This window comes from Cheilinus undulatus, linkage group 3, assembly GCF_018320785.1.
Source record: "Cheilinus undulatus linkage group 3, ASM1832078v1, whole genome shotgun sequence".
Lineage (NCBI taxonomy): Eukaryota > Metazoa > Chordata > Actinopteri > Labriformes > Labridae > Cheilinus > Cheilinus undulatus.
In genome coordinates, this window is record NC_054867.1 from 21,929,407 (window position 1) to 21,954,889 (window position 25,483).

The 25,483-nt window shown below is 39.8% G+C and overlaps 1 protein-coding gene across 3 annotated transcripts in view; it reads left to right on the forward strand.

The window, feature by feature from the left end:
- LOC121506834 (nascent polypeptide-associated complex subunit alpha, muscle-specific form-like) overlaps positions 1 to 19,435 on the forward strand; it is a 42,091-nt gene extending 22,656 nt beyond the window's left edge. For all 3 annotated transcript variants that reach the window (XM_041782778.1, XM_041782780.1, XM_041782779.1), the window contains exons 2-14: positions 2,111 to 2,286; positions 2,438 to 2,523; positions 4,015 to 4,154; positions 4,343 to 4,538; positions 4,665 to 4,812; positions 5,575 to 6,981; positions 7,876 to 8,145; positions 8,408 to 8,737; positions 11,914 to 12,072; positions 12,737 to 12,910; positions 15,455 to 15,536; positions 15,626 to 15,774; positions 17,048 to 19,435. In XM_041782778.1, coding sequence (XP_041638712.1) covers positions 2,111 to 2,286; positions 2,438 to 2,523; positions 4,015 to 4,154; positions 4,343 to 4,538; positions 4,665 to 4,812; positions 5,575 to 6,981; positions 7,876 to 8,145; positions 8,408 to 8,737; positions 11,914 to 12,072; positions 12,737 to 12,910; positions 15,455 to 15,536; positions 15,626 to 15,774; positions 17,048 to 17,314 — 3,584 coding nt within the window. In that variant the 3' untranslated portion in view covers positions 17,315 to 19,435. The remainder of the gene's footprint in view (positions 1 to 2,110; positions 2,287 to 2,437; positions 2,524 to 4,014; positions 4,155 to 4,342; positions 4,539 to 4,664; positions 4,813 to 5,574; positions 6,982 to 7,875; positions 8,146 to 8,407; positions 8,738 to 11,913; positions 12,073 to 12,736; positions 12,911 to 15,454; positions 15,537 to 15,625; positions 15,775 to 17,047) is intronic.
- The last annotated feature ends 6,048 nt before the right edge of the window (positions 19,436 to 25,483 follow it).

Here is a 25,483-nt window from a genome sequence, read left to right on the forward strand (position 1 = left end):
CCCCCCTAACCTGATGTCACAGCACATGGGGATTTGGCCAGTTGTGAAAGAGCGTTATTGTTTCATCCTGTAGTTGTGGAAATAGGAGTTACTTGGCATTTGATCTGTTTATTCTTGATAATATGCATTTTGGAATCCTGATGGTATAACCATCCAGCTTTTATTAGATTAAATACTGCTGTGTGATAAATGTTAAGTATATTGTTATATCTTAACACTTAACATTGTTTTGTATAAGGCAAATGATGTGCAACATTGGTAGTGTTTGTTTTATATATTGTGTATTTGTGATTGGTATGTGCTACTCTGCCACTGTGTTTAATACTGTGCCTTTAAGTATTCACCCTTTTTGATGTTTCACCCTGAAATTGATTTGATGGTTAATATAATTTGTTTTTTTGATTAAAAAACATTTTAATATCAAAGTAAAAACAGATTTCTACAAAGTAATGTCATTTAAACAAAAAATGTGTAGTCAAAAATAATTAATTGTATAAATATTCGCCCCCTTCAAGTCAGTATTTAGTAGATTTATCTTTGGCTGCAATCACAGCACCGAGTCTGTGTGGATAGGTCTCAGTCAGACTTGTGCATCTGGACACTGCAGTTTTTCTCCATTCATCTTTGCTAAACTCTCAAGCTCTGTTGGGTTGCATGGGGACTGGGCATGAACAACCCTTTTCAAGTCCTGCCACAAATTCTCTTTTGAGTCAAGGCCTGGGCTGTGACTTGACCACTCCAGAACATTCACCTTGTTATCTTTAAACAATTTCTATATAGCTATTGCTGTATGCTTCAGGTCATTGTCTCACTGGAAATAAATCTTCTCCCAAGCTATAGTTTTCTTCAGACTGAATAAGATTGTCCCTCAAGATTTTCATGCATTTTTCTGCATACGTGTTACCCTCTACCTATACAAGTCTTCCAGGGCTTGCTGCTGAGAAGCATCCCTGCAGCATGATGCTCACCCCTGTGCTTCGCATTGGGGATGGTGTGTTTGTGGTGATTTGCAGTGTTTGGTGTCTGCCAAACATAGTGTCCCATCTCCCATCTCAGCTGCTGAAGCTTGCAACTTCGTAGCCCTAACTGCAGAGTACTCATAGGTGTCTGTTGGTGGCTTCTCTCACTAGTCTTCTTCTTGCACGGCCACTTGGTTTGTGACGACAGCCTGATCTAGGCAGATTTGCACGTGTGCCATATTCCTTCCATTTCTTGATGATGGATTTAACTGAATTCCAGGGATGTTTAGTGCCTTATATATATTTTTTATTCTACCCTTGACTTAAACTTTTCAATGACCTTTTCTGTGAGTTGCTTGGAGTGTTCTTTTGTCTTCATGGTGTAATGGTAGCCAGGAATACTGATTAACCAGTGACTGGACCTTTTAGACACCTTTATACTACAATCCCGTGAGATTCATTCGGTGCACTCAGGTGATCCCAAATTTTACTAACTGTGAGACCACTAGCATCAATTGGCTGGACCTCTGTTGAATTAGGTTTAGTCACTCTGAAGGGGGTAAATATTCATGCAGTCAGTTATTTACCTCACATATTTATCTTTGATTGACTTTACTTTGTGGAAATCTGTTTTCCCTTTGACATAAAAAAATATTTTATATAAATTCTATGAGGGGAAAAAGCTGCATTTATTGACCATGATGGATTTATGAAATCAGTTAAAGGATAAAACATCCAAGGGGTGAATACTTTTTACAGGGACTCTTAATTGTTGTTATTTCATGGCTTCTACTATGTTGGAATCAGGATCTAGACAGAGGTATGCAGCATTTCGGTCAAAGATAAATTTTCTTAAAGAGAATAAATCAATTTGTATCATGTTGAGAACATTACAAGACTGAAGTGTCTAATTTAGGTAAAGCAACTAAAAAGAAATAAAAATAGAATTTGCATTTAAGATCTGAATGCAGATTGCTTTCCACATTGGCTTTATATTAAACAGAAGGTTACCTCATTAGACATGATATGGCAGCTTTCGACTAGCCTCTGCTGCTGTCACTACAGTATATACTTTGCTTCCACCCACCATTATCTTGTGATATAATTGGTTTCAGACCTGTAATAATAAGATCTGTTGTCTGTTTCCACAGATGCTTTGTTGGCGGACCTTGAGTCCACAACATCCCACATTTCCAAGCGACCACTCTTCCTGTCTGACGACACCGCCTACTCCATCCCTGTTGGGGGTCCGATCCAGCAGGACATCTGCTCTCCGCCACAAGTCCCACCAAATCCCTCAGAGCAAAACGGACTAGATGAAACAGAGGTAAAGAAACATACTGAAGTGCTATGGTTTGTATATAATAAAAATATCATAACCACTCTTTATCTCTCTTATGAAAAAAGCACAAACTAGTTGCTTCATGTGTGAAAATGTCTTTTAAATTCTCTGTTGTTACTTTACTTCTCTTTCTCAGTCCTTTAGCCCAGCTCAGAAAAGTCCCTGGTCAAGAGAGAGCAGCAGTCCAACCCAGCCTATTGGTGAGGAGGACCACGTTTACAGGTAAGAACATAGTGTTGGATCAATAGATAATTAAAAGTCTTACAACTGACCCATCACTACAGTCACTTGAACATTAAGCTGTCTAAGTTAATGTTAATGGTTTTCAGTGGGGTGGGCTATTAGTACAGTCTTTGCAGCTTTAAGCACTGATGTCTGCTCGTCAAAGAACATAAGTGCTAAAGCTAAATTGAAAAGTTAATACGGGTAGCCAACATAACAGAGCTGATCTTGACCTAACCTTAGCAGCAGTTAGCTAACTTATGGTAACATTACATAGCAAAGATTGCAGTAAGGTGATATCATACATCAGTGATAATCAACTGGCTACCCAGGGGCCACATCAGGCCCCCAAGCATTATAAAATTCAGAGCATGAGCAGAGGAAAAATATATATATTGTGGTATTTCAGGATTTTTTTTATAAACTCCCTACAGCTTTGAAAAAAAACAATTGAGATTGAAACAATGATCAGGAATGACTTATTTCTTCATTCATTTCTCAGAAGTCCACAAATACTGGTAAATATAATGCACGTTAAACAAATATTCATCCGTCCATTCTTGATTTAATTAAAAAAAGAAAATGCAGTTTTCTGTGCCAACCTTTAGCTTCAGCTTCATTGGGAGTGCATTTTTCCTGTTTAGATTTTTCAGTCATTACTACACAGTACTTAAGCATCAAATTCAGTGATGAACAATGTGACAGTCATTGAAATATTCAGCCAAAATATCTCAGTCGCCCCCTTGTGGCTGGCTATGATATAGGGACTGGTCTCGCTATTAGAGCCTAAATATTATGTACGGAATTATTTGAACTAAAAATTGTTAGTTGGATTATTTTTTTAAAATTTCTTGAGTTTATTTGAAAGTTCGGCCCCAAAGTGTCTTTTCAGGAAAAAACTGGCCCTTGTAAAAATGTATTTGATGATCTCTGCCATCCATGTTGTAGACATTGGGTATGAGGTATACTTGTCACTTTGCGGTAAACTGCATTGCCTTACCTTAGAACAAATGTAGACATCATTAATCTTTTTTACATTGAGCTGTCTATGTGGTCTATCATATAGCTTAATCCAAAGTAAACACTTTGCTGTGTTTATCTGAGATTTAGAAAACTGTATAAAATGCACTTCATTCTCCAGCCTCTCAGGATCGGTGTTGCCTTTCCCCCATACACACTCCTTTTCTCTGGAGTTCTGTGAGCTGCATGTCCAAGTGTATTGTGCAGATACAAGAAATGTGATTAGCTTGTGGTATTAGAGGGTGGTTTAGACTAAGCAATAGGTCAGTAGCATGAACCTCCTAGTGCAGAGGACTCTTAAGTAACCGCCATATTATTGTAACTTTAGGTACCCTAACCAAAAGCAAATGATGTTCCTGTTTTAAGTACTTGTGTCATCAACAAGCCAACCACTATCAGTCTTAAGATGTGACAGCATTTTTACCCATGTCTAGCTCTGTTTGTGATGCTTTTTCTCCCTTCTTGGTACAGTTTCCCTAATAAACAGAAGAATAGTGACTCATCAACTGGTGCCATGAACTCATCCTTGGGCAGCAACCTGTCAGAGCTGGACCGACTGCTGTTGGAGCTAAATGCTGTCCAGCAGAGCACCCCTGTCTTCCCCACAGAAGGTACACAAAAAGATTATGACAGTCCATACAGTTAAATGTTTCTCTGCTGGAACTCAGACACCACAATACATTTGGCAATTCCTTTTTTTTGCACTGTGGCCCCTTGCTATACTTTTAGTGTTCACAGTAGTAAAGACTGGACTATCAATCCAAGAGAGAAATTAATTTACAAATATTATGTTCAACAGAGGAAACAGCCCCTCCACTGCCTGCTAGCAGCACCATCCACCATATCCAGGAGAATGGCGTCTCTACTACAGGCAAGGTAGCTCCACCAGTACTGGAGAAGCCTAAACGTAGTGTGGCAACTCGAGGGATAGAGGATGTACGACCAAGTGTCGAGAGGCTTCTGGATGAGCTGGAGAGCTCCGTTCCCTCACCCATGTAAGCAACAAACTATTAAAATGCTATAGAAACTCTATTATTTAATGTTAATGTAAAAAATAATTTTAAGTGTAGCATAGGCATTGAAAATGTATGGTCAGTAAATTTTGTCCTTGTCTTCTTTAGTCCCACACCACTGGTTGTGTCAGATGAACAAACAGAAGGACAAGAGGAAACACCAGCACAGCAGCAAGCCAGGATGTCGGCCTCCTCTGCCACAAGAGAGCTGGATGAGCTGATGGCCTCCCTGTCTGACTTCAAGGTCCAAAGCAACGTGAGTATGGTCAGCAAGTGGGTAGATTTTGTGTCTTTTTTGTATTTAGGTACTACTTTGTTGCGTGACATTTAACTCTTAAAGTTTGATTTGACTAAGTCTTTTGTCTGACTTTATTGATATTTTTCTGTTCTGGTGTTCAATCAGTTTCTGCTGCTGAAGTCAGGCTAGTTACATTCTGTTTTTCTATATCTGTATGGTTGTAATTTTTCTACACCTGTGCGATGATGCAGGAAATTTTTGAGTTTACTTTAAATTAAAATGTCAATAATATGCACTGCAGAAAAAGAGAAGCTCTTTTTATTCATTTCATAGGACAGATGTAAAGGGAAGAGTATGAGTTCTTCAGAAACTACAAGCAAACCTGTGCTGTTTTGCAAGTTGAACAGTGTGTAGGAGTTTGTTTGCATGTTTTGAAATCATGCTTGCAAGTTCTTATTTAGGCCCATGACGATGTATTTAGAAGAAGTGTTGCTGAAAATGTGTCAATTCTGTCTAAGTGATGTTGGCTGTCCTTCTACAAGGACTACTACAAAAACAGAATATTTTTGTCAGATTATCAGAAGCAATAGTTTATTTGGTCCTTATACAGAAATGTTTTTATTAGGATATTTGAATGAACTCCACTCATACCTTGCTTTCTCTTCAAGAAAACTTTCTTTTATCCTTCCCATTCTCATTTTGTTTTTCTTGGTGTCTTTCTCTTTTCTTTTTTGCTGTTTGTCCTGTCTCACTATCTTTACATCACGGTTTCTGCTTTAGTCTGGTTCTCAGCTGTCCATGAATCAGGAGGTAGTTGTAGAGCCATCACTTCTTACTGGTTCATCAGTTGTTGAAGCAGTAACCACCCCATCTATAAATCCTTATTTGAGTTCAGTGGATACCCCTCTAACTTCTAGTTATGAGACTCCCTCCTCCACCCCTCTTTCTCTGGAACTACACATAGACGAAGATGGTGGATCAGCTCGTTCCACTGTTGTGATTTCATCATCGAAGAGCCTTCAGTACTCCCAGGTCCAACAGATAGATGATGGTGTCAGTGTCACTTCTGAGATCTCCACTGTAGAGACCATCAGTATCTCTAGTAGCACAAAGCCTCCTAGTCCAGTTGAAGTCTCTGATGGTAAAGTCTCAAGTCCACTTCAGAAAAGCTCAAGTCCAGTCAGTGTTGGAAAAAGTTCCAGCCCCATACCTACCCCCCAAAGCTCCAGTCCAGTCATTGTTTCAAACAGTCCCAGTCCTGTTACTGTTTCTACAAAACCCAGCCCTACTCTCACAGCAACAAGTCCCAGCCCCCCTGATCTTAAATGCCCTAAAAGTCCAAGTCCAGTCCCAAAAAACTGTAGTCCAACCCCTGTCAGTAGTAGTCCGGAACCACTTGAAAAGACAGCTAGTCCGGTCACAGTTCCAAGGCTATCAAGTCCTGTCCCACAAAGTGCAAGTCCAGTGACAGTCCCTACTATTTCTAGTTCTTTAACCATCCCACAGAGTGCTAGTCCTGAAACAGTTCCAAAGTGTGCTAGTCCCATGTCAATACCTAGACTTTCGAGTCCCGTTCCCAAGACTGCAAGTCCTGTGACAATACCAAATATCACCAGTTTAGAAACTTTACCCAAAACATCTAGTCCTGAAAAATCATCAAAGAGTGTCAGCCCAGTAGTTCTCCCAAGACTTTCAAGTCCAGTACCATCTACAAAAACTGAAACTACAGCTCCTAAGAGTCCTGTTCCAGTCATCAAAAAATACTACACTGTTCCAGCCACGAGCAGTCCTAGAGCTTCACCAGTTTCACCCACGGTTGTGCCATCCAAAAGCCTGTCTCCCTCTCTGACAGAAAAGCATGTAGGGGACATACTGGATTTAACTTGGCCATGCCGGGAGCCTTTGTTGGACGATGCTTTGGACAAACTCTTGGCCCCTGAATCTACCCGACCGAGTGACAACCAGCCATCTGCCAGCATCATGCTTGGAGTTGAAGACAGAATTTGGGAGGAAGAAGACGGAATTTACCCTGAACTCAGCCGAGAGGGAACTCTGACACCCATGACTGAGTCCAGCTGGATGGATGAGTGCTTCACCCCCTCCACCTGCCCCGGGACACCAGATGCAACGCTGGACCTGCCCACGCAGCAGCCCTCTGCTGTTGAGCGACTGTCTGCTTCTGGCCAAGTAGGACACATCAACTTGACTCTCCCAAAATAAGCTGCTGGCATACAAGCTAAGAGAGGCTTTATTACCCCATGGGGTCTCTTTTATTTGGCCATGTGGCCCAAGACATTAATTATCTTTGACAATAAGGGCAGAGCCGTTCAGTCACAATGTTCTGGCAGTAGTCTGGCTTTAGTTGCCTTAATAGACTTGTTTTGGGAGAGCAGCTCCAACAAAAATCAAGGAGCTGTTTAAAAAGTACAAAAACAGTGTGTTGATGAGAGATTTCCTCCATCTCTGGTGTGATGCATGTGGTGTCATTGCATAGCAATTGCAAAATGCCTTGGGGGAGAAATCTCCCTTTAGAGGCTATTTGTGGCTGATGTTGAAAGCTTTTCTGAAGGGATGTTTCTGCACGCCTATACTTGCTTCAGTCGACCTCACCGTGTTAGTCACAGGGATTGGCCTGTCGTGTTTTTGCAACCCGTGGATGATGCACAAAATGTGTTTTTAATCACTGATGGTGTCATTTATGCAGCAAAGCGCACATGTTGTGGAAAGAGCTTAAAAACTTTGCTTTTTGTACTTGCTTTGGCAATTGAAGACTCGTGTACAAGATGTAGAAGGCCTGTGATGTTTTCACTTCAGTGTCCAGCATGCCCTGTCAGAGTTTCCTGCATAGTTTGAATAGAAGTAGAGAATGAATTTGAATGCAGTGAAAAGCTATGCCTGGCTTTTGTAGTAAAGGTTTGATTGGATTGACAGTAGCTGAAAAAAACCTGCCATTGTTGACAAAATGATTTCTTGAGTAGATTTCCCTCTTGAATGAGACACTCTGCCCTTGGCCTGCTTGTGTTTGCAACTCGACATGGACTTTCTGGTGAATTGCACATGCTCATACCATGTACTCTCCAGCTCAAATCGGTTATCCGCCGCACCAAAGAGACCTCCAATGTGCATCCGATGTACAAAGACGGGATGTTGAGACGTAAAATGGGACCAATCATTGTGAATAAGAGCAACTCTCAAGACAGGCTCATTGAGGAGCTGCAGGGGAAGCTGGGAATTGGAAAAGTGGAGCGCAGACGCAAGCAGCAGCCAGACGATTGGCTGACAGAAGGAGTTATCGTCATGTCCAACCCACAGCGAACACGGGAAGAGGGAGTTCAGCCTGCTGTGGATAAGGTAGACTCAGCTTGAGTCTGTCCTTTGTAGTGCTATCCTTGGACAGTGTTAGACTAAGAGTTGAAAATTAAATCTCCAAAGGCGACGCTAATGTTAAGTCAAGATACTAACTAGTAAATATGGAACAGAGATAGACATTTTATGGGTGTTTGGCAGCTTCATACACTTTATTTATGTGCCAGTTTCTTTCCTCCTTTGTCTCCCTTTCTGACGTCTTTTTTCTGTTATCTGTTTGCTCTTTTCTCTCCCTTCCCTCCCTCAGAAAATCATCATCCCTCCAGAATCACCTGCCCCACAAAGAAAAATTCTCCCCCCTCCACAATCTCCCCCAGCACCCAAAAAGCCACCCCCAGTCAAGCAGACTCCTCCACCTTTACCTCCACCCCCTCCGACCCCTCCACCTCCTCGAGAACCAACCCCTCCTCCCCCGAAGGAGCCCACTCCTCCTCCTAGGGAGCCCACGCCTCCCCCTGCACAGCCTCCTCCATCGCCTAGCCCCCCTCCCAAACCCGCTACACCTCCTCCACCTCCCAAGGTCTTTGTATCAGTGGGTTGTCAGACCGAGTACGATCCCATCTTTCCTCCACTGCAGGCACGCATCGCCTCTTTTCTTTTACGTCATGCTCTCTCCTCATTTTCTGTCAGCTGTTTTCTTTCTGCTTTGAGTGATTTTATTTGAGCATGTGACTCATTCGGTTCACATCCAAGCAGTTGCAACTTTTTTTGCAAGCATGACTTCTCTGGCTCTGTTTAAAGCCACTGGTGTCGAGCTGTGCTAGATGGCAACAGTTTGTCTCTTTAAAGCTTTGTTTGAAATCCAGTCAGTCCAGGTTATGAGTGGTGATGACGGCCAGGCTAGAAAGACTGAGCCCCTTTTCTAATTCTGACATCTGACGGCGTCAGCGGCTGTGTGTTCAGAGTGCAATGTGGAGTTTAAGAGCTTAGAGGAAAGAGGAGTGTAACCCCCATGTTCCAGTTACACTAACTTTCCTGCAATGAGCAGGGATGGTATGCTCACAGTGCAACTGAAACCCAATCCGCCACATGACAGCACAGTTACCAGCATGGTTATAACATCTCCCACAGGACTTCCGTCAACAGGTCCTACAGGGTTAGATACAAGCACGTTGAAGCTGAATGCCACTTAACGTCTCCTCATTTAGAATCAGAACGCCTTTTGTGAAAAGCAGTAGATTAATGAGATTAATAGTACTATCTGCACCTACATCAGTAGCTGTTGTATGTATGTGTATGTGAGTGAGAAAGAATACATGCAGCAGAGATGCTATTTTCTCTCTCACTGGAATGTGAGAGTCATGAATCTCCAATGACCACACCATCTGAGACACCCTGCTCTTGCTTACATTTCAGGAGCCAGAGACATTCACTCACACAACATTGATATTAAGAGAGACATCATTAATATCTCCAAACATAAATAAGGGTTGAACAGCATTCATCCCAGACACTTTTACAGGGCTTTCTTCTTATTTTATCCTGAGTAAGTTAAAAGAGATGGCTAAAAGCATTCTGAATATCTCACTGGTTCTAACCTCAGCAGTTTAGGTAAAGGCTATCAAAGTGCACTTTCAAAAGGCATGTGTAAGTAACATTATATTTACAGATTTATGTATACTGCCATGAGATAAGCACCTCTGGAGCTCTAAGGCCTCAGACTGGGTGTGTGAAGTGTGCCGTGTCACAGCATATTTTCATTTTGGTTTGCAGGTCAAGAAGTCTCTTGAATATGTATTATTTATTATGACATGTGCTGCTGACCTCTTGGCCAGGTCACCCTTGTGAAAGAGATCTCGGTCTCAGTGTTTTTTTTTAATCTGGTTAAGTAAAGGTTAAAAACAATAAATAAAAAGTCAGGGCTTTCAGACTGCCTGCAAAAGCAACACGTCTCATGTATTTGATATGCACGTCTCGATCTAGAAGAATCTAGAGAATAGAGGGCTCGCCTATATTTTCAGTAAGGCGTTTGGCTTAATTTGACAGGAAAATTATTATTAGAGGGCCATATTTATGGTGTTGTAGTAGATATGAATGTCCACATGTGTTTGTAGTCTGTTCCTTGATGATCCTGATGAAGCTGTAATTTGTTGCTTTAAAGGGATATTTCAGTATTTCTGAAGTTGGGTTGTCTGAGGTACATGGTGATAGTAGTGGAATTATCCTCCAGTGATTTTTGAGAGCGTTACCCCCTCAAACAGGACCTGCTTGGGGAAGCTAGGCTAGTTCTGTTTAATTTAGCGAACTCAAGGTTAAAATTGGCCAAAAAAACCAATGCTTGCTTGAATGTATGCCATATTGAAAATTTTTGCTGTGTTTTATTTATTTTTTATTTGTGCCAAACTGAGAGGCTTTCTGGGTAAATAATGATATGCTTCAGTTTTTTTTGATATACTGTACAACTGAGCCAACATTGCTTTTTGGCTAATTTTTTTACCTTAAACTCATTCAATAACACAGTGAAACTGTACCCATCAGCTATGCTGCATAGCCTAGCTTCTCCAAGCATGCCTCTATGAAGGGGCAAGGCTCTGTTAAATCATTGGAGGGTAATGCCACTACTGTCGCTAAGTACCTCATACAACCCAACTTCAAAAATGCAAACTTGTCTCTTTCAATAAAGTTACTCTCTAAACTTCTATTAGTGAAACTTTCCAGTTCCACACTGGTCGAGTATTTCGTAGGTAGGATAAATGCAGTCTCTACTCCCCACAGTCTTAACTAATATCCTGCCCACAACACGGTCTAATTAGGTTGATGTCACACAACTACCAGCCAGTCAACACTGAGGTCTGGATGGCACTCACACATCGAGTGTGCGGCATCACTTCCTGTTTCCTGCTGCTACTGTGTTGCTCTGTGCTGTTTCTCATGTTGACAGAGCTAGTGCAATATTGTTTATTTTCCTTAATTTTCTAACATACAGTTTTACTTTTGCCACATTAAGTACATTTTGTTTGTCATAACAAATGCATGTCAGTTTCAAACACTGGTCACATGCACTACTAATAATCATTATCGGTGTCAGCCCTGGAAAACCAATATCAGTCGTTCCTTACTAACAAGTAATAACATCAAAAAAACTATTATTTTATTTTAATATTTTTGGGGGATTTTGTAGGGATCTTAACCTTTTTAAATCACATCACCAGAGATGCAAAAGCAGACATAGAGAGAGGCTTTACTTGGCTCCTTAGTGTGGACAGTGGCAGCATGGCGTGGTGTGGTCTGGCCTACTACAATGCCCAGCCTATTTTGTTTGCTAGAAAGCCAGAAAATTATCCCCTGATCTCAGCAAGCTTTGTTATCCTGAGAAAAAAATCAATCACTCAAATTGGACTTAATCCTTCAATCTAGGGATTACTAGGTGATCTCAAGAAAACATCTAAAGATAACTTGTTATAATAAGCTGAGCTTTTGAGAGAACAACCTGAAATGCTTGTTGTCATGGTAGGATTTACAAAATAAAATATTTGGATGCATGCCACTCAAGGCTTCTATAAAGTACAAAACTATAAGAACATATGCAGAAGATTTGATCTATTGAGATCTATATGATCTATTGAGGAAGGACGTTTATGAGAGAGAGATACACAGCAATAACTCACAGGGTGGCTGCAAAACCAACCCTCGTTGTGAATCAATACCTCTAACTCACCCTCAGAAGTTTTGACTGCATTTCTCAAAACATCTCTTATTCTGTCAAACCTTCATACATCTTATTGGTCAGCATTGTTCTCCCATTTCATTCAGATCCAGTCTCAGGGAAAGACTTCTCCCACTGGTCCCCCTAAACCTGCTAACAAGCTGGATAACATGCTGGGAAGCCTGCAGTCGGATCTCAACAGACTTGGAGTTCAGACGGTGGCGAAAGGTGTCTGTGGAGCCTGCAAGAAACCCATAGTTGGACAGGTGAGGATAAAATAATACTGAATCATATGCATGTAAGTTTGAACTCAGTCAAATAAAACTTGAGCTAAAATTAAACTTGCATGTTTCTATACTCATGCTTTATTAAATTTACTTAATATTCATGTGGAACATGGCTCATAATACCCAAAACAGCTGCTGAAATATCCTCACAGCCTTTTAGTTGTGTTGAATATAAGAATCCACTGCAGACATTTTAGCTCCAAGTTGGAGTTGTGCAGTGTTGGCTCATGATCCACATTTTTCAGGCTGTCGATGCTCAAGGGCCAAGCCAGTAAGTCTATCAGTAATTCAGCTTTCATTTAATTGGCAAGCAGTGAGTGTGTAAACTTGAGATGATATCATTCATTTTTTTTATTGCTTGCACAAACTCAGTTGAATTGTAATGTAACCAGGCTAAAACTATATTTTTCTTAAAACATGATCCCACTGAAGTTGTGCTGGGATATTTTGTTATGAATCACCATCTTTGAGTGAAATTTCTGTGTGCATTTTTAAGCTCTAAGTTTTGAGATCTGTATCTGCAGCTGTCAGCAATGTCTCCTCTGCCTCTGCCATGCAGAGCTGCAGTGATTTACCCCACTGAGCCCAGTCCTTTCCCTCAGAACCTCATTTTTATTTAATGTACTGTGTCTCCCTGCATCAGGTGGTGACAGCCATGGGCAGAACATGGCACCCCGAGCACTTTGTGTGCACCCACTGCCAGGAGGAGATCGGCTCCAGAAACTTCTTTGAGCGTGAGGGGCAGCCGTACTGTGAGAAAGATTACCACAGCCTGTTTTCGCCGAGATGCCACTACTGCAACGGACCCATACTGGATGTTAGTAATGCAAACACAGCACACACTAGGATGGATGGGTGGATAATGATATTTATTTATTCATAACTTAATGGATTAAGTCCTTACTGGAAAAATCTCTGCATGTCGGAAACAGCTTTATTGCTCAAGCAGACATTGACGGTTGATTAGACCCACGCATACGTATCCCAGAGGCAGCAGAAGTGAAGTGGCTTCCAGTCGCATTGTGCATGCAGATAGTCAAATGTCACACTCCCTGCATGCTTCTCTCCTCTCTTACTTGTCAGCACTCGGTCTTATCCTCACAGTGACACACTCCCATGGGGAGATTTTCAGTTTTTGGCTTAAACACAGCCACACTCGTTCACCAACGTACATGCTGCCAGAAGTACTGGAAGGAAGTGAACAGTGGACATTAATTTAGGAGAAAGCCAACATGAATCACTGTCAAGTTTCCCTAAATCGCTTCTTCCTCTTCTTCTTTGTATATCTGTTTTTAAATGTTTGTATTTACCATTTTCAACTTAATGTGTTATTTTACTGAAGCTCATTTTAATGCATCTTTCCCTCACTTTGCTGTTACTCCATATCGGTACAGGTGATGAATGTTAATGATTGCCTCCCCTGATTTAACCCCTCTCTTTCAAAACTGCACCCCCTGGTGGCAAAGTTAAGTATCACTCACGCTCTTGTAAAGGATGAGACACTGAAATGAAGTCCTGCCCTACTGTAGAAAAGTATTAGCAGATGATGTTTACATCTTACAAAATGTGTTACAAAGACACTATAAATGTGGTTTAACTGAAAGTGCACTGAAATGATCTCAGGCCTGGAAAACATGAGCAAACAGTCATGGGATTGCAGCGCCTCCCACACTACTTCTGTGGACTGTGTCTGCCCTCTTCTGGCCTCTGACTTTCTAAAATGTTAGTTCCTCCTGCAGAGTCACACTGGGAGGGCATGATCATTAATGTCCATCTGTGTAATTTTGGAACAACCCGCTCCCTGGTAGTTTGTCACTTATAAGTAGAAACTTTGTAATTATCCACAGAGTTCATGTTCAGAGTTATGGCTTTAAATCATCTGTAAAGTGTTGCCATTATTATTATCGTCTGTAAATGTTTTCTGCAGGCATTATAGATCTTTTTTTGTTGAAAATGTTAATGGAAACTTTTGGGATGAAGAATTATATTTGTAATACCACTGAACAAAGTCATGCTCTGATAGTGACACAGGTCTACCAAATGCATCACACCACAGAGTCTACCTTGTTTGCCTGGTTTTTGCTTTGACATTTCACAGGTGTAATTTAAGCTAATCATCACTGCATAGAAGATGATGGGCATCCATGGCCTGAATAAACATTAGTTTTAAAATTTGGATGTATTAACCTGAAAAGTCCTCCTGATGTTACAAAGAAAACATAGACAATAACATGGATAAGACCTCAGGTGTCCTCCAAAGATGGTAAAGCTTTGTACATCAGATTAGTTCAAGAAATTAGTATGACTTCTGTTAGGCCATTATTTTATGCATATTTTACTTAGTATGAAAAGCTGTCTGCTCTAATCGGAGTTCCTGGTCATACTGCTGAAATCATGTTTATTTTCAAAGGTTAGGAGTTGTTCTGCATGAAGTTCTCATATTAGAAAAGAATTGCAAGCATCAATAGTTGGTCTGATGGTAAAATCTACTAGTTGATTATATACAAATTAACACAATTATTTCTCCAATGTTTCCAACTTTCTGTGCAGTGACATTTGTGTATTCACTATTGTGTGTCATGTTTTCCACTGACAGAGTCAAGCAGCCGTTGATTATTACTTAATGTGCAGCAGAAATGTCAAATGACGTGCCAAATCATACCTTTAATGTGAGTGCACTCACTGCAGCAGAAACCCAGAGTGAAGAGAGAAAATTCACAGATCAGCTACTTCATGACACCTAGTGGTAATGGGTGCCTGGATAAGTGGATATACTTGTAATTTATCCCCCACAATTTCTACAAGAAGCCCACACAGCAAAAACTAACCAACCTGTTTCATGAATAAAGGCATGTAAGACTATGTTGCATATTTAGCTCACCTAAAATGGGGCCTTTGTATTTGCAAAATGCCACTTAATTTCTGCTGCTTTATGGAGTAAGGGTCATTATGAAATTAACAGTTGAAGAAGAGCAGACTGAACATTGAAGTCCACTGGCCCACAGTTACAAGAATGAGACAACTAGATGAATATGCATTTTGAGTGAACTATTCCATGTACTCAGCAGTTTTGGGGGTTCTTCATTACAAAGCAACAGACTGGTGTACTCAGTTACTTTCTGTTGACTTTAAAATCCCTGGGGACAAGATTTAGAGGAAGTATACTCTTTCTAGACTGAATAATAATGATAAGTGGATATACTCCATATATGTGCATATACCCCGCTCTACACCCCTGATGATACCCATTATCTTTTTACTGAAGCCTTAGGCTATGACAAGCCTGCTCAGCCAAACTAAGCCTGCTATGTTAAGCTTGCTTTGTGATAAACCCCTCACGTGCTTCTCTTCTGTTTTGCAGAAAGTTGTGACTGCTTTGGACAAAACTTGGCATCCAGAGCATTTCTTCTGCGCCCAATGTGGAGCCTTTTTTGGACCAGAAGGTGCCAACTGGTCATTCATCAATAATAAAATACATGAGTTGTGTAGAATAAAAGCAGCGTAAGTCACACTGTGTCTTGCTGCCCTCCAGGTTTCCATGAGAAGGATGGAAAGGCGTTCTGCAGGAAAGACTACTTTGACATGTTTGCTCCTAAATGTGGCGGCTGTGCCCGTGCCATCCTGGAGAACTACATCTCTGCTCTTAACTCGCTCTGGCACCCAGAATGCTTCGTCTGCAGGGTGAGTTCATCAGCATATATGTAGCCAATCTTACAATAGGGGGAGGGCTACAACGAGTCAAAAATGTCTGAAAATGTGACCAGGATTTGCAAACGAAGTTCACGGTAGAAACGACAGTCATAACAGAACAGGTAGTCCAAAATAGTCTGATGTGATATAAAAAGTATTTATTAAACAGGGATGACTTCAGCAAGTCTTCATCAGAACATAATGGACAAAAACAAGTGATTAAAAACACATGACGTGTCACGTGACACTTGATTAAGTCACATAACTCTGTAGAAAAATTTTTCAACATGAATCACAACAGCAAACAAAGAGTACAAAACACATCCTAATTGTGTCAAATTAGATGATGCACCACAACTTGTTCATATCAATATACAGATCATAAAGGGCTGGTGAGTGTGGTCAGCACAAAAAAATTATAGGAGACCTGAAAAATAGTGACACCAAGCCATTGCAAAGCTAATTAAGAGCAAAATGTACACGTTGTAAGTTGAACATACTATAAATAACGCAAACCAGAACTGTGTAGCGTTGGGAGCTTCATTGGAAATGTGAGGGTGCATAATAAGACATAGATGAAGATGAAATTACTACCCCCCTATTAAACATGTCCTACTTTTTACAAGTATTTTCAAACTGCAGTTAAACACAGCAAGGCATTTTTTGCACAGCTTTTCCAAACATCCTAGTTTTATTTCGGATGCTTACATTATTTTACCTCTTACAGTGAAACAAAATTATTTCACAAAAAACCCAAACAACCACGGTCAAAATTATAAGCCCCTCTGGCACTAACAGTCAATCGTGTCTCCTTTTTGCTGGATAACAGCCTGCAGTTGTTTGTTGTGGTTTTTAACAAGTCTCAGACACGTCTCCTGAGGAATCCCAGCCCATTCTTCTTTGGCAAATTTCTCAAGCTCCTCCAGAAAAGATGTTTGGAAAAGCTGTGTTAAAATATCCTTGTTCTTTAATAGCACTTGGAAAATACTTCTAAAAACTAAAAATTTTCATAGGGGGCTAATAATTTTGTCCTCCTCTGTATATCAGACAGTCAAGTCCTAGATAAGGGGTTACCTGAACAAACAGTTATTCAGTGACTAGCTAGAATTATGGTAAACCTGTGACTGAATGGAACTGATGGAAGAAAATGACACTAGGGCCTAGCATCAAAATAAGAGACATGTGAGATGACATCTGTAACCAGTCTTAAAGTAAACTTACCATCATAAATTCCACCCTTCTTTAAACGTAATTTTTTTTGCAGGAGTGCTTCACCCCATTCATAAATGGCAGCTTCTTCGACCACGAGGGACAGCCGTACTGTGAGGCACACTACCACGAGCGGCGCGGCTCGCTCTGCTCCGGCTGCCAGAAGCCAATCACCGGCCGTTGCATCACAGCCATGGGCAAGAAGTTCCACCCAGAGCACTTTGTGTGCGCCTTCTGCCTCAAGCAGCTCAACAAAGGCACCTTCAAAGAGCAGAACGACAAACCATACTGCCATGGCTGCTTTATCAAACTCTTCAGCTAGAGCATGTGTGTCTAAATGTGTGTGCGCACAAGTCTACACATTTATTTACATGACGGCGTGCACGTGTGGGTGTGTGTGAAATCACACGTCTGGCATGTTTGAGTGGGTGTAGTGATGACGGAGGCTGAGGTGAGGATCTTATCATTAAGGGGATAAATGTTTGTGACTTTTCACTCCCTGTCTGTGCAGCATCTCAGGCTCGGCATTTCACACTTTTGCTGAAGACATTTTTAACAGAGCCCAAAGAGATTTTAATTTCAAGTTTTATTCCTGTGTGCAACAAAGAAAGTAAGTCAATTTGACCTTGTATGTGTGTAACTAGCATACACAGGCCAAAGTAAGAGCTTATTTGTAAATGCTTTGATTCCGCCATCGCAGGGCGAAACCATGTGGAGGTTGTGTGCATGGACCACAGAGGGTCGACTAGAGCAGTTATAAACCCTTCGAGTGTTAAATATCTGATTCTTGGCCTATGGGTGTTGGAATAATCTGTGTAAAAGATGTATTTTTCTAGCTTTGGAAACTGTTGAGGTGCCATTTAAATCCCTTGAAATACTCCAGATGTACATGGACTAACACTGAAATCTTCATTTCTTTAAAGTAGCGGTTTACACTCTTTGCACACTCCAACCACAGATCTCTTGATGAGATTGTCTTAAGGTGCATTTTACAGGTGTCAAGATTATTTTTCTACTGTTTTACAAGAAAAGGAATCAGTTTCAGCCTATATGACATTCACATTTGTGCTCTTGTAAATTCATCATTTTACACTGGAATTGAAATCAAATATTAGTAAACTTTTTTTTTTCCTGTAGCAATTTGGGATTTTTCTTTCCAAAAATACAAAACATAATGTTGCAATTTGTGATGACAAAAAGTTGTATATTGATAATTAGTTAAATAGAATGGTTACTGATTTAAAAATATATAAAGTGCAATCAAGCCATGCCAAATCAGAGTTGAATTTCTCAACTTGAATTTAAAAGTAAAAGTGAAAAAGATGTCAGAATAAACAATATTTCAGTTCAGTATTTGTTCATATTTACCATTGCCACTGTTGTGAATTGATCACTGTATTAAAACTATGAATATGGCTGGTTCAGGGTTTAAATCGTGGTTGTGCATATGAATTTTAAGCATGCTTTCTTTTACGTGGTCTTTTATCAGCACTTGCTGCCGGTCGCTGTTACAATCAGAGTTTAGAATTTATATAGCTGGAGAATGCTCGACTTTGTGACAGAACTGTGTTTTGTCGCTGTTTTTAACTAAAATAAATCTATATTTTTGAGCTGTTTGGGCTCACACTGATATGCAGAGAGCTGGCTCTATCGGCACTTAGGCCAACAATAGTTGATGCTGTCGTTACACAAAAACACATACCAGCTTTGATTCCAGTGTCATGCTTTTAAGGAAACGCGGCCCATTTTATTGATAGCTGGTCAGAAATCAGAGTAAGATGTAGAGCCAGGGCCTAGCTTTTAAAGTCTATGTTAACACTCCTATGGCATCTTATACTTGCAGCCTTAGTTCAACATGAGAAAATTTGATTATTCAAGACAATATTTCTGTCTTTGGCTTGATCACGAAGTGTGCAACAAGTTGATACACATTCTTTCTTGGAGATGTTTGCTCTTGTGCCAAATGTGTCAATGCAATAATGTCTTATACACTGTGGAGTTGTAAACCTTTCCTGTGAGTTGACTCTATGTGGTGAGTTCTGGGAGAGGCTTCATCTGCTGAAGTTTGACTCAAAGGTTTACACTGTAAAGATACAAATCACCTATACTGAATCATTCAGCAGACAGTATAGTGTTCACTTGTAGCTCATTTCACATTTACAGGAAGTAGCAGGGAGAAATTAACTGAATTTCTGTGTTAATTTGCCCGTGTATATTTACCTACTTTCATTCTATCGCCTTATAAATTTCACTTTTGTCAAAAAAAATAAATGAGACTTTTCTGTTCATGAGATTAAATCAAGTTTGCTCTGCACGTGGAGATACTTATGATATTTTACAGTCTGAATTCTCTCATGGCTCCTTGTGTGGGTGGGGTATAAAAATATATTGGTCCTGATTTCTGACTGATATCCACAGCAAATAAACAACTTTATTTCTTGCATTGTTTGGTCAAATAAGTGATTTTTTCCCCCTCTTTTTAAAGGTACATTTACTCTTTTTTCACTGTTTGTGCAAGGTGGATATAAATATTTATGAAGTGTCAACATAGAGCCTTTATTTTTGTCTGAAATAATACCCAATTATGAAGATCATAACCTTAGACATGAATTTTATTCCTGTGGAGTCTTTATGGGTGGCACAAACAAAAGATTATTTAATTATTTAAGCCCTTTTGTTACTTAGAACCCCCCCCCCAGCAATACATTTAAATTTTTTAATCCCCCATAAATTTAACAGATATTGTTTGAAGGTCACTGCTGTTCTTAATGATGTAGTTCGCTTAATATCCACTAGGTGTCACTAGGCTCGTGTAGAAAAAAGAAGTGCTAGTTTCTCTGATGGGGAAAAACCAAACGGATTCGGAGGGGGTGGGGGGTAAGTAGTTTTGTTTAAGAAATAGTTAAACTTAAGAAACTGCTGAATAACAAAAAAAAAAAAAAAAAAAGAAAGAAAAGAAAAACGACCCAACTCCTTGTAAATAACCCAGAAAGTGACACAATATATGCCTACAAATACGTACATGTATTACTATCAGGACATTGCACTCTGGTACCTTTATTTTGAAGAATACAGCGGACACAGGATTGCTGGCGCACACTAGCCAATCAGAGGCAAAAGGCTACTGGAGGCCCACTGTCCTTAATGAGTGGTTTATTTGTTTCCTTTAATGAAAAGAAAGTCAAATAAATGGGTGGGAATCTGGTTTCTAGTTTTCCCTCCATAATTAATAAAACAGGAAAATGTAATTTATTAATTCTTATTCGGTAAAAAGAAAAAAAAAGGGAACAACCTACTTTTGTTTCTTTAGTCATTTCTATCAAAGAAATAAACCAGATGGTTCAAACGTACCTTGGTCATCATCCTACCATGGGATCACTTTCTGTTTCCCCTCACTGACTTAAAAGATAAACAATTCAATGCTTCATTCATTGTCAAATAAGACAGATGCACATTCTTCAGTATTATCCTCCATAACTCAGTCTGCCGATTTACAAAATCATTCCTTTAATTGGTATTATCTTCAATATTCCACTTACAAGAACTAGTCAAGTTATTAGAAACTCGTGTGAGGTCAATACAAGTTAGTCTCTATGAAAGCATATCAATTCTGTACGATTACCAATAATTATTCAATTGCCCAACATCCATCAATTTGGAAAGAGGAACAATGCAGCAGGATGCCATCACCACCCAAAATGCATTGCATAAAAAAAGAGCAGCCTTCATGTGAATGCTTTTGAAATGTTCTCAAAATGTTGAAACCTAGTGTGACTTTATACAACAAACATCTAGAGGGTACTAATGTAAATTTAATAAAGTCATCATGTCTTAACATGCAAGGTTCCTTTATGGGTTCATGGGTCTGGCTTCTAAAAGGTTGAGGTTGATTTTACAGGGGTCAACAGGATTGTCAGCAGTTTTACAGTAAAAAATCAGTGTGAGCCTATATGAAATTCACATCTGCACTCTGCATTTGACAACTAACAGCAGTAACATCTTTTTCTGGCAGCGTTTTTTCTAAGAAGTTTTCTTTCAGCAGAAAACTTGATTAGTCACAATAAATTGGCAAAATATAACAATGTTGCAATTTGTGATGGCAAAAAATGAGATATTAATAATTGTTTAATATTTATTTCTTGCATTGTGGTATGGTTAAATTAGTTAAGCTGAAAAATGCTCCTTATCAATCCCCATCCCCTTGTTTCTTGACTCTAAGTAGGCCTGACCCCCTGACAATGAATGACTGATGACCAAATCAGGCTTGGGTTAAAATTAATTGTGTGGCAGTTTACTGTGTGTGTTTGACTGAACCAAATGCAGTCAAATTATATGGAAAATCACAACCTCTGCCGTGAATTTGATCTCTATGGAGTCTTTATTTGTCACACAAAAAAGACCAGCCTGCTAAAAGACAATAATGTTACATCACCCATAACACAATCACATAACACCTCAACCTCAAGTCTGTCCTCTGTTTGAGCTCAAAGTCTGTCATTGAGCTCAGTGAGAGGCATGTATTTACTTCAGTGTAAGGAAAAGTGATTGTTCAAGACATTACTTTGTCTAGATCATATAGTGATACTGAACAGTGGTTGTAACTTCTATCAGACATAAGAACTGGCATAGTTTTTTACACAGGGAACACACTGATGTCATATGAGCAACTTAAGGACACCTATAAACTCTCTAATGAACCTTTTTTTTGCATATCTCCAAGAAACTTTCTTAAGAGTACTCTTGGGGATCAAATGTCCTTGCCAGGCCTTTTTTCTGTTGAACAACTGCTCCATGACAATCAGTGCACCTAAAATTAATTACCAAAGTTTATTCAATGTTGATGCAGAATTCCCATACATCATATATTGATAAATCCAAAGAGAGATGGGAATCAGATCTAAACATAAAAATAGATGAGTTGTTGTGGCAAGACCTATGCAAAGATAGTGTTTGAGCAACCATTAATTCAAGGTTCAGAACAACTCACTACTATTACCTTCACTAGCTCTACTACACTCCTCAGAAGCTGCATAAATACAACAACTTCGTATCTGAAAAGTGTTTTAGATGTGGCATCACAGAAGGTACTTCTCTACACTCTACATGGCTGTGTATTAAACTTAAAAACTTTTGGAAGGATTTGTGCGATACCATGTCTTCTATCATAGGGGTTCCTTTTCCACTTGATCCTGAGATACAGTCATGGACGAAAGTATTGGCACCCCTGGAATTTTTCCAGAAAATACACCATTTCTCCCAGAGATTGTTGCAATTACAAATGTTTTTGGTATACATGTGTTTATTGCCTTTATGTGCATTGGAACAACACAAAAAAATCAACAAAAAAAAAAAAATTTGACATAATTTTACACAAAACTCAAAAAATGGGCTGGACAAAATTATTGGCACCCTCAACTTAATATTTGGTTGCACACCCTCTGAAAAAAATAACTGAAACCAATCACTTTCTATAACCATCAACAAGCTTCTTACACCTCTCAACTGGAATTTTGGACCACTCTTCTTTTGCAAACTGCTCCAGGTCTCTCAGATTTGAAGGGTGCTTCTGGCAACAGCAGCAGATCTCTTCATAGGTGTTCAATGGGATTTGGATCCAGACTCATTGCTGGCCACTTCAGAACTCTCCAGCGCTTTGTCTCCAACCATTTCTTGGTGCTTTTTGAGGTATGTTTGGGGTCATTGTCCTGCTGGAACACTCATGACCTCTGATGCAGATCTAGCTTTCTGACACTAGGCCCTACATTGTGGCCCAAAATCTTTTGATAGTCTCCAGATTTCATGATTCCTTGCACACAGTCAAGGCACCCAGTGCCAGAGGCTGCAAAATAACCCCTAAACATCCCTGAAGCTCCACCATGTTTGACTGTAGGTACTGTGTTCTTTTCTTTGTAGGCCTCATTTTGTTTTCTGTAAACAGTAGAATGACCTGCTTTTCTAAAAAGCTCTACCTTAGTCTCATCTGTCCACAAAATGTTCTCCCAGAAGGATTGAGGCTTACTCAGGTACATTTTTGCAAACTCCAGTTTGTTTTTTTTATGTCTCTTTGTCAGCAGTGGGGTTCTCCTCTGTCTCCTGCCATAGCGCTTCATCTCATTCAGATGACAACGTATGATCCGAGCTGACACTCTTGCACCCTGAGTCTGCAGGACAGCCTGAATTTGTGTGGAAGTTGACTGAGGATGTTTATCCACCGCTCAACTATCCTGCGTTGCATTCTTTTGTCAAATTTTCTCTTCCATCCACGCCCAGGGAGGTTAGCCACAGTTCCATGGGGTATAAACTTCATGATTATATTACGCACACTGGACAAAGGACTTTAAAGATCTCTGGAGATGGTCTTGGAACCTTGAGATTGTTCATATTGTTCCACAATTTTGCTTCTTAGATTTGTTTTCTTTGTCAATCATTTAAATTTGTGTTTTGGAGAGATTTTGTAGCTCTTTGTTTTTTAGCTGATAATTTTCTTTAATATTTTTAAGGGGGTCGGTCTCTGGGCAGAGGCTGTAGCTCAGAAAGGCCAGGTGAAGGTATGATTCAGGATCAGCTTGTGCTAGGTGAACCTGGAACTTAATGGCTCTTTTGATCATGTGTAGATAAAGAGGAAATTCCCCCAGTTCTGCTCTACATGCCAAGTTTGGACAGTTTCTGTGGACCTTTAGGGTCTCTTTACAGAACTGGAGATGAAATTTTTCTGTTGGTTAAGTCCCAGGATGTTTGCCACTGTTTTAGGACAGGGCCCCACACTTCACTTCCATACATAAGAATAGGACTAATAACATTACTGAATCATTTTAGCCAAATTTTAATTGGGGGATTAAGTTTATTTAGAGATGTTTTAATGCCGTAGTAGGCTCTTCGTGCCTTATCAGTGAGAGAGCTTATAGCTTTGTCAAATCTCCCTGATGCACTGATGACTATGCCCAAGTAATTATACTCCATTGTATGCTGAAGTGTGCTTCCTCTGATTGTAAAATTATGCTTTGATTTTTGGGATCTTGCCTTTTTCTGAAATTTCATGATTTTTGTTTTTGCAAATTAATGTCAAGGGCCCAGTCTTGACAGAACCTCTCCAACAGTGAGAGATTCTGCTGTAGTCCATGTTCTGTTGGAGACAGCAGAACCAGGTCATCTGCATAAATGGGAAATTTGATTTCTTTGCCTTGAAGGTTTAATCCGGGGCTACATGACTGTTCTAAAGCAGTGGCAAGATTGTTAATATAGATGTTGAAAAGGGTAGGGGATAAGTTACATCCCTGATGTACTCCTCTTTCTTGTTTAAAGAATTCTGTTGTTTTATTTCCCAGTTTTACACAGCATTTGTTGTTGGAGTATTTAGATTTGATTAGGTCATATACTTTGCCTCCAGTCCCACACTGAATAAGTTGATAGAACAGACCATTGTGCCAAATTGTGTCAAATGCCTTTTTGAGATCTACAAAACAGGCAAATATTTTCCTTTTTGTTTATTAATGTAATTTTGGATGAGGGTGTGTAAGGTATAAATATGGTCAGAGGTCTGATGGTTGGGTAGGAAGCCAATTTGGCTTTTAGACAGGACATTATGCTCAATAAGGTATGACAGTATCCTGGAGTTAAAGATGCTACAGAAGAGTTTGCTGAGGTTACTGTTAACACAGATTCCTCTATAATTACTGGGGTCGTGTTTGTCCCCATTTTTATAAATAGGAGAAAGAAGACCTTCATTCCAAGTCACAGGGAAGTATCCACTAGCAAGCACCAAGTTAAAGAGCTTCAGCAAAGCAAACTGAAGTTTAGCATTACTGTGTTTTAACATTTCCAAGCTTATACTGTCTATACCACAAGCCTTAACATTTTTAATGGCTTTGAGTTTGTCTTGTAATTCTTTTGATGTGATGGGATAGTCGAGGGCACATGGGTTGTTTTTAACAGCCCTCTCTAATTCTTTAAGTTTATCCAGTATTACGATCTGAGTGGAATTCAAGCCCTTACATTTTGGACTTTTATACAGGCCTTCAAAGTAGTTTTCCAGGTACTGCTGTCTTGAATTGCGTTAGACTCTGTGTTCGACCTTTTCTGAAATGTTTTCCAAAGATTCCAAAAGCTGTTATCATCTATGGCCTTCTCAATCCGATCTAATTTTTCTTCCATGTGTCTTACTTTTTTGTTATGGAGAAGCTTCTTGTATTGTTTTAGGGCCAAGAGGTATTCCTGTCAAGCCTCTTGGTCATTTGGGTTCCTGTGTTTTTTGTTTGACAGTGCTCTTAAGTTCTGTCTAGATGTAGCACATTCTCTGTCAAACCAGCGTTGCTTTTGTTTTACTTTATGTTTACGTGTTTGTACTTTTGTTAATTTAGATTTTTTTGTCAGTTTAATAAATATGTTCTGAAAGTGTTCTGTGGCGAGATTTATGTTTTTCTCATTCAATTCATACTCGGTACACGGAAAAGTATCCAACATGTTTTGTATTTGGTCATTTGTTTGTGCTGTG